Genomic DNA, 9,652 nt, shown 5'->3' with positions numbered 1-9,652 from the left:
AATAGAATTTTGGACACTGAGGACCCTATTTATGACAAAAGAATCAAAATTTTATCTGATATATTTCTAATGTATTGGTAACAGTGAAACAGTCAACGACATGCAGGTTCATTGATAACATGTTAGGCAATAGTAATTTGTTGGATGTCTTCCACCTGGTGTTTTTCTACTCAAGCAGACAATGCAGTCACTTTTTCTTTCTCCCACATTAATAATATGTAATTTTTTGTCCATTCTGTTTTTCGAAGAAGATCTGGAAGGACACACTTGTGATTCCTGAAAACCACTTCTCAGCTGATTAATCAGAAGCTTGACAAATTTCAAATGGGACATAGCTTTTTCATTGTTTTTGAATGGAAAACTTCAAGGAAGCATACATTTTTGAAAAATTTGCGCTGGCATAAGTTTTTGCTGTTTAATCACCAGTAATGCCTTTATGTCCTGTCAGAGGGGACTCTGTGTGCAAAGGGGTAATATTTGGCTTTCCAAAGCATTTTTATAGAATTGTCACTGTTTGGTTTTCTCTTTTTAGGTACTGCTAGGGTGCATGAGTTAAATTGAGACAAAGTTTATTTAACTTTCAGTAAAGATGTTAAATATCCTTTAAAAAAAAGTTAGCAAATTGTGAAGGAATTAGAATTTGAATTAAACTGTAATTGTTTTAGAAGATATGCTTTATCTCTTTTAACTGTTAACTCTTTTTTATGTCTAGCATACCTGTAAAGATGACTTAGAAAAAAAACATGGAGAAGTATGTTAGACTACAGAAGATCGGAGAAGGTTCATTTGGAAAAGCTGTTCTTGTCAAGTCTACAGAAGATGGCAGACAGTACGTTATCAAGGAGATTAACATCTCAAGAGTAAGCATATGTTTAGTTTGATTACACAAGTAGTAGTTTAGTTACATAGGCCTCATTATTGAGAATTTTAAAAAATTATTATTTAAAAATTTTTATTATAAAGATGTGGGGTACATTTCAGGGTTAGGTATGTAAACATTGATCATGCAGATACTCTTGTTGATGAGATATGCCCCTTCTTCTCCTAGCAGTTTCCCTCAACTGCCAATCCCACCCTACTTCCCTAACAGTTTCCCACTACTGCCAATCACTTTCTTATAGCATTATAATTGTTCAAGATTTGTTTATGAGTGAGAACATATGGAACTTTGTATTTTGTTTCTGTGATAAATCACTGGGTATGATCGACTGCAAATCCATCCAGGTTGCTGCAAAGTCCATATATTTGTCCTTCTTTATGGCTGCGTAATATTCCATCATGTATATGTGCCACATTTTTTTTTTATCCAGTCCAGCTTCGATGGGTAACACAGTTGGTTCCATGAGAATTTTTTTAAGTAATGTATAACCTAGGGTGAAAGACTGCCATGATCCCAGAGAAAACCACTAATTTCAGAATAGTCTGTATTTACTTTCTGATTTTTGCTATGATACGTGCTTGCGTTTATTTGTTCAGAAAAATACACCTAATCTTCTGTAACTTACCTAGTTTGGACATCTTAAAATGTTTTCACTTACAGATTCAACTCATCCTTTTTAACTTCTTACTATATTTTGTAGCTTGGACTATATTGGTATCATTATTATTACTATTTTTTAATATTATTAGAAAAATATGGAATGCTTCACAAATTTGCATTTTAGCAACTCTCTTACTGATGGATTTTCTTTTCTTGTCCTATTCAAGATGTCCAGTAAAGAAAGAGAAGAATCAAGAAGAGAAGTTGCAGTGTTGGCCAACATGAAGCATCCAAATATTGTCCAGTATAGAGAATCATTCGAAGGTCAGATTAGTTTTTCAAGAGAGTTCAAAAGTAGTCCTAAGACATTAATAACTTTTGGATATTTTCTCTTTGAGGAATCTTTTGGTGAATGCGTTCTTAGGAAAAAGGGAATATCATTTTTGCTTAAACCCATATGTATATGAGTATCAACTTGATTCAAGGGTAATGCACCATACTGTCCCTGTGTAGTTTAAAACTGGTTCACTGAAAAAATAAAATAAAATAAAATAAAAAAACTGGCTCACTGTAATTTAGTAATTGCTTAAAAAGAAGCAATGTAATAAATGCAAGAATTTGGACAAAACAAGAAGAGTAACTTACATATTTTAAAATTAAATTCCCTGTAACGTGTCACCACTGTCACTTAGAAAATTGTCTGATCTTTACAAAGTATCCTACTCATTGGTGTTTTCTTCTATACCTTAGTATTACAATGCTGAGATATACTGGGAGTTTTCTCAGGTTCTTAAAATATAGCTATGATTGTTGTTTTGGAACTATATACATTATATTTAATAATACAGGAACTAAGGTGATGCAAAACTTCTCGAAAACCAGGTCAAGGTGGTTTATTGACATTTTACCCAAACTTTATTATTGTCATAAATCCCTATAAATGACAAAATAGACAGAAAATGTAGGAAGTAGTTGAAAGGACTCTTTCAGGTTCAGGAACATATCACATACCAGTTTTAAAGTCTGAATTATAGCCAAAGTAACTGTGTTCCCAGATGAATTCAGTATCTTCTAAAGTAGAACATTTTTTAAAATGTGGCTCAGTGATCACACTATATCATAAGGTATTCTATTTTTTTTTAATGTTATCAGGTCCTTCTCAGGATCTTGAATTTTTTAATTTATCTTTCTCCTAATATCTTTTATTTAGTTTTTTTCCTAAATACCAAGATTTTAATATTTCAAGTTAAAAGGTTTTGTATGTATGTCAATAAGTACTCATCAGGCATTTTGTATTTATGTTCACTGCTTCAACATAAAAACATCTGAATGACTCAAAAGGAGTGTCATATTTTAATTTTATTTTTAATTTTTTTGAGTCAGAGTCTCCTTCTATTGCCCAGGCTAGATGTGGTGGTACGATCATAGCTCATTGCAACCTTGACTTCCTGAGTTCAGGCTATCCTTCTGCCTCAGCCTCCTGAGTAACTGGGACTGCATGTATGTGCCACCATGTCTGGCTTATTTCTAAAAAGCTTTTTGTAGAGACAAGGTCTCTCTCCGTTGCCTAGGCTGGTCTCAAACTCCTAGGCTTTAGCAGTCCTCCCGCCTTTGCCCCCCCCCCGCCAAGTGCTGGGATTATAGGTGTAAGTACCACACCCAGCCTTTTAAAATAAGGTTTTATTATTGCAGTTGTATTGTTTAATTTTAAACAATTGTTCATTTTTATTTTATTTTATTTTTTGAGTTGGAGTCTCACTCTCTTGCCCAGGCTAGAATGCAGTAGCATGCTTACGGGCACCACTTCCTCGACCTGTTGGGCCCAGGCGATCCCCTTCAGCCTTCCAAGTAGCTGGAACTTTAGGCACGCGCTATCACAACTAATTTTTTTATTTACTGTAGAGATGAGGTCCCGCCATGTTGCCTAGGTTGGTCTTGGACTGGGCTCAGGCAGTCTTTTCAACTCCACTCCCAAAGTGCTGGGATTATGGGTGTGAGCCTCAGTTGTTTAATTTTACAAGAGTACATGCTCATGATAAACATATTCAGAAAGTACAGATGTGCATGACTAAAAAATTAAATCCTCTATTCCTTCTCTCCACTCTCATTCTGACTCCCTAGGGGTTAGCATTATTGACATTTTCGTGTTTCTTTACTATTTTCTTTGCCTATGTGGAACATATACATTCAGCTCTATAAGTTTAAAAATGAGTGGGGTCATCCATATGTATTTCTGCTTCTTACTCTTTTCACTTGTATCTCATGGATATCTCTCCACATCAGTATTTATCACCTTCTTCTTTACTGCTGTCCTGTAATGTCTGTGGTGTATTTCACTGTGTGCATTGGTGGCACCATCACTGTGGCCTGTTTTCTATTAAAGATACTCACTATTGCAGATCATGTTGCCCTGAACATGCTTGTGCAGGCATCTTTGTGAGCTACAGCAGTGTCTAGAGGAGTGGAGTTTTTAGGCTAAGAGGAATGGGAGTTCTTGTGTCTTAGGCTCATCCACCCTGACTTACAATTCATTCTGAAATATATAGTGTAATTTTATCTGGTGATTCTGTGGATTTGGTCATGGTCCCTATTCCCGCTTTACCCAAATCGTCGTCTCATTTTATTCCTTGTAGCCCTTTGGTCTTCTCTGTAGTTTCTCATAGAGCTTTTGGGAACTCTAAATATTTAATTATTTTCTAGAAGCCTACATATGCAAAAATGGTTTAAAAAATAAGCAAATTGGTTTAAAAAGGCCAATTTGGACATATTTTAAATGTCATAAAGGATTAGGAGGTTAGTGTCTCTACAGTGTATCCTCACTGATTTTTCTTCATCTTGACATGGTAGAAATAATGTTTTTTGTCTTGAAATTATAATTCTTAGAGTTGGTTCTGTATTTAGACAGATTTGGTTCCTATTGTTAATTCTTTTATTTTTTATTTTTTATTTTTTTTGAGTTGGAGTCTCATTCTGTCGCCCAGGCTGGAGTGCAGTGGCATGATCACAGCTCACTGCAGCCTCCATCTCCTGGACTTGAGTTATCCTCCCCACCTCAGCCTCCTGAGTAGCTGGGACTACAGGTATGTGCCACCATGCCTGCCTAATTTTTTTATTTACTGTGGTGATGAGGTCTCGCCAAGTTGCCCAGGCTGGTCTTGAACCCTTAGCCTCAGGAAATCCTTTTGCATCCACCTCCCTCTGTAATGGGATTTCAGGTATAAGCCACCACACTCTGGCTGATTTTGTTTTCTAACTCCCAATATTATACGTATGAGAATTAGCACATGAGAAAAATTTCCAGTGACAACATAAACATATTAAAAAGTGTTCTCTTGTCAGTTAAAAGGAAATGATGGTCATATGTACAGTACTAGAAAATCTGATTGTTAAGTCAGAAAAAGACATTGATTTGAAGATACAGGTGAAGAGTTTATATAAAGGTGTTTCATGAAACATGAAAGTGGAGAGAAAACAATATTTCCCAATATACCAAGGGTGCCAAAAATATATATACATAATTTAAGAGATATCTGTGAATTACTTTTTGAAGCTGGATTGAATTACAGTAGCAATGTGTAGTATGATGTTTGCTCAAAAGATGGCAATAATCGAATGAATCATCACCATGCAACAGGCAGGACAGCATTACAATTTTTTATTTTTTTGAGTCGGAGTCTCACTCTGCCACCCATGCTTTAGTGCAGTGGCATGCTCGTGACCACTGCATCCTCAACCTGTTGGGCTCACACGATCCTTCTGCCTCAGCCTTCAAAGTAGCTGGAACTGCAGGTGTGTGCCTCCATGCCCAGCTCATTTTTTTTATTTGTTGTAGAGTTGAGGTCTCACCTAGTTAGTCAGGCTAGTTTTGAACCTGTGGGCTCAGGCAGTTCTCCCACCTCAGCCTCCCAAAGTACTAGGATATAATTTTAATACAGTTTTTTCTTTCTTAAAATGTGTATGCATTTTTTTGGCATCCTCTGTATACAATTTTAAATGTAAATGCACAATTAGTATAATATTAAACATTATAATTAGATATTTGACTCTTTCATCTGCATTCCCAGCATTTCTAAATGCATAGAGGTAAAAATTTTGATTTTATCATTGGGAGAATGGGGGGATTGCCTTGTATCACTGCATGTTTGGGTATATATTTTTATATACATTTTTATTTTCTCTGCTTTTTTTTTGAGTCGGAGTCTCACTCTCTTACCCAGGCTGGAGTACAGTGGCATGATCATGGCTCACTGCAGCTTCCATCTCCAGGACTCAGGTGATGTTCCCTGCCTCAGCCTCCTGAGTAGCTGGGACTACAGGTGCATGCAACACACCCAGCTAATTTTTTTTATTTTTTATGGAGACAAGGTCTCACTTTGTTGCTTAGGCTGGACTCAAATTCCTGGGCTCAAGTAATCCTCCCATCTTGGCCTCCCAAAGTGCTGGGATTACAGGCATGAGCCACTGTGCCTGGCCTATTTTCTCTACTTGTAGTACTCATATTTCAATTGCTATTTTTGCTTGTCTATAGCTATCATCTTCTAATTGTTCTTGTTTTTTGTCTTTCTTTTTTTCTCCTAGGTTTGTTTTATTATTGTTTGTAAAGTAGTTTTTATATCTTTAGTGGAAACTTTACAATCTCATATTGCAATAGGGGTTGTATTCTACTTGCTTCCCATTGTTGCTTCCAAAATCTATCTTTTTAAAGAAAGCTTTTCTTGGAGGCTAAATTTGGGTTGCTTCTGGCTTCAGGTAACAGAAAATCTGCCCACTACTGGCGTAAGTAAGAAAGAAATTGAGTGATCTTTCTAACAAGAAGTCATAAGAAAAGCAGAGCTATCATAAGCATATGTGACAGTTCAGCAGTGGTACTGAGATCCAGGCTCTTTCTGATGTTCCACTCTGCCATCCTTAGTGTAAGTTTTTCAGCCTGTGCTTTTCATCTTGTTCCACCTGGCTCTGCAACTCCAGGCACATATCTACATCCAAGGAGGGAGGAAAGTGACAGTGATGCTCTTGTCTTGAGTCTGTCTTTAATCAGACAAGTAAATACTGAGAAGCCACTCTTCCGAGTTCCTCTTAACTCATTTGCTGCCGCCTATGTGAATTTACGTCATTCTAAATTCTGCTCCTGGTTGCTGCTTGTGTGAATTTACCTCATTGTGGAAGACTGTCTTTTTGGGTTTATAATCCAAGTAAAAATGCGAAGTATGGAATGCTAGTCAGAGTGGTATCTGAGGCAAATACTGTATATACCTGCAACTTTCAGCTGTATTGTGAAAAAGGTGACAATTTAGAAAAGACTGTTTCACTTGTGCTTAGCAACAAAACTTTACAGTAACCAGCTTCAGATTTTTAAATTTTCACCTGCTCTCAGTATTAGGAAAGTGGGAAATTTGCCGGTCGTGAATTAATATAGTTGCTCAAACTGGGTCAGTTGACGACCTCTAATGATAGGGAAAATGGCAACTAGAGCATATGGCTTTTTTTTTTTTAAGCTTCTAAAGTGAGTGGTGGTAAAGGTGGAGAAGTATTCACTGGCCATTGGGTTAGCCAGCCAGCAGCACATGCTGTGCTGATAGGGTATGACTCACATTCTCATTATCATTTTTCTGTGAAACTCTTGGGTGTTTTCTAGCATGCACTGAAGCTTTGTTACTTGCTTATGATCTTTTTGCTCCACTAGTGTGTGGGCGCCTTAGTGGCAAGGGTTAGTGTATCTAGAATCTTGTACAAGTACCTGGTTTGCAGTTGGTGCTCAGATATTTGAATGATCGAAGGACTACAAAGCTTTACATTTCTTTCTTCTTCCTTCTTTCCTTCCTTCCTTCCTTCCTTCCTTCCTTCCTTCCTTCCTTCCTTCCTTCCTTCCTTCCTTCCTTCCGTCCTTTCTTTCCAGAATTTATTAAGAGGACAGAAAAGCTCTCACAGTGGGAGGGGACCCGAGGGGGTTGCCCACCTTACATTTTAAGTATTTATCCCTAAAATAAATAATAAATGTCTAAGCAGCCAAAAACATCACAAAGCTCAGGTGTTTTATTTCAAGGATTGCTCCTCCATTTCTTTCTCAGGCCCTATTTAGCATTCTCCCCACACCCTCTCACTCACATACACACTTTTTGTTTTTATCTTTTGATGGTTTTATTTATTTATTTTTAAACATGCATATGGTACAACATTAAAATATTATAAAATGTAAAAACTTTGACATTTTTCTTTGAGCCATCTGTGTTCCTTTCTTGGAGTTAACTACCGTTACCAACCACTGTCTTGGGTTTCTTTCCAGAAATAGCCTAGGCTTTAACAAATACATAAATGATAGCATGCTCTGTATGATTTTTTACTTTTTGTTTCTTATGCTGTATAAATTGTAACATAATATATCTTTCACAAATAGTGAGTTATAGTTTTTTTCACATTGTAGTTTCTCACATGTATCTTGGAATGACCTTTTCATGTCAACCATAGAGACTCATAGTGATTCTTAATTAGCTTAATCATGTATGTTCCTAATTCCAATGGCATATTACCAACAGTAGCCCAAAAGAGGATATGCACACCCCAGGTAACAGGAACACCGCCACAAGTTGTGGGAAATAAGGACATAGAGCAGATAGTAAAAGCGAGAACTGGGAACACTGTTCTTTGAACTGTGATATTCTCACTAGTAAGTAGCAGTTCAGTAAATGTTAGAAGTGATGTTGGCCACTCTTCCTTACTTGAGAAGTAGGGGGTGGAGAGAATGTTTAGAAGTGTTCTTGCCAAGGCTGAGCACTTTGGCTCACACCTATAATCCCAGCAACTATTGGAGGCTGAGGTAAGGGGATTGCCTGAGCACACAGGTTCGAGACCAGCCTGGGCCACATGGCAAGACCTCATCTCTGGAATACACCAAAAAATTGGCTGGATGTGGTGGTGTGTACTTATAGTTCCAGCTACTTGGAAGGCTAAGGTAGAAGGATCACCTGATCTCAGCAGGTCAAGGCTGCAGTAGATGTGAGTGTGCCACTGCATTCCAGCCTGGGCAACGGAGTGAGATTCCAACTCAAAAAAAAAAAAAGGCTGGGTATGGTGGCTCAGCCTGTAATCCCAGCACATTGGGAGGCTGAGGCGAGAGGAGTGCCTGAGTTTGGGGGTTGAGACCAGCCCGGCCAACTTGGTGAGAGCTCACCTCTATAATAAATCACAAAAACTAGCCAGGCGTGGTAGCATGTGTCTGTAGTTCCAGCTACTTTTAAAGCTGAGGCGGAAGGATTGCCCAAGCCCAGCAGGTCGTGGCTGTGGTGGCTGTGAGCGTGCCACTGCACTCCAGCCTGGGCCACAAGAGTGAGACTCTAACTTAAAGAAAAAGTGTTATTTTATTTATTTATTTATTTTTTGAGTTGAAGTCCCACTCTGTCGCCCAGACTGGAGTACAGTGGCCGCTCCTGGCCACCGCAGCCTCGACCTGCTGAGCTCCAGTAATCCTTCCGCCTCAGCCTTCCAAGTAGCCGGAATTACAGGCATGTGCTACCGTGCCTGGCTGATTTTTTGATTTATTGTAGAGATGAGGTCTCATCAAGTTGCCCAGACAGGTCTCGAACCTGCGGGCTCAGGTAATCCACTCACCTCAGCCTCCCAAAGCACGGGATTACAGGCTGAGCCACTGAGCCTGGCTATTTTTATATATATATATATATATATATATATATTTTTTTTTTTTTTTTTGGTAGAGACAAGGTCTCTCTATGTTGTCTGCCCAGGCTGACCTTGAGCTCAAGTGATCAAAGTGTTGGGCCACTGCACCTGGCACTAAGAAATGTTCTAAGTTTGGTGCATTGGCTGATGCCTATAGTCCCAGCTTCTAGGGAGGTTGAGGCGAGAGGATCAATTGAGCCCAGGAAGTTGAGTCCAGCCTGACAATATAATGAGACCCTGTCTCTTGAAAAGAAAATTAAATAATTAAAAACCCCCTGTTCAGCCGGGCTCGGTAGCTCAGCCTGTAATCCCGCGCCTTTGGGAGGCTGAGGTGAGTGGATTGCCTGAGCCCACGGGTTCGAGACCTGCCGGGGCAACTTGGCAAGACCTCATCTCTACAATAAATCAAAAAATCAACCAAATCAGCCGGGCGTGGTAGCGCGTGCCTGTAGTTCTGGCTACTCGGAAGGCTGAGGCAGAAGGATCGCCGGAGCCCAG

At 38.7% G+C, this 9,652-nt stretch overlaps 1 protein-coding gene across 1 annotated transcript in view; it reads left to right on the top strand.

Annotated features, from left to right (window-relative positions):
* The first annotated feature begins 698 nt into the window (after nt 1-698).
* The window catches only part of NEK1 (NIMA related kinase 1), a 159,493-nt gene continuing 150,539 nt past the window's right edge, over nt 699-9,652 (top strand). Inside the window, exons 1-2 of the mRNA XM_008074769.1 lie at nt 699-860; nt 1,708-1,804. Coding sequence (XP_008072960.1) covers nt 744-860; nt 1,708-1,804 — 214 coding nt within the window. The 5' untranslated portion in view covers nt 699-743. The remainder of the gene's footprint in view (nt 861-1,707; nt 1,805-9,652) is intronic.

The sequence above is a fragment of the Carlito syrichta genome, unplaced genomic scaffold (genome assembly GCF_000164805.1).
Source record: "Carlito syrichta isolate Samal-C Ts95f unplaced genomic scaffold, Tarsius_syrichta-2.0.1 Scaffold317482, whole genome shotgun sequence".
NCBI lineage: Eukaryota > Metazoa > Chordata > Mammalia > Primates > Tarsiidae > Carlito > Carlito syrichta.
Note: the sequence above shows the minus strand (reverse complement) of the source record. Positions and strands in the feature narration are given on the sequence as shown.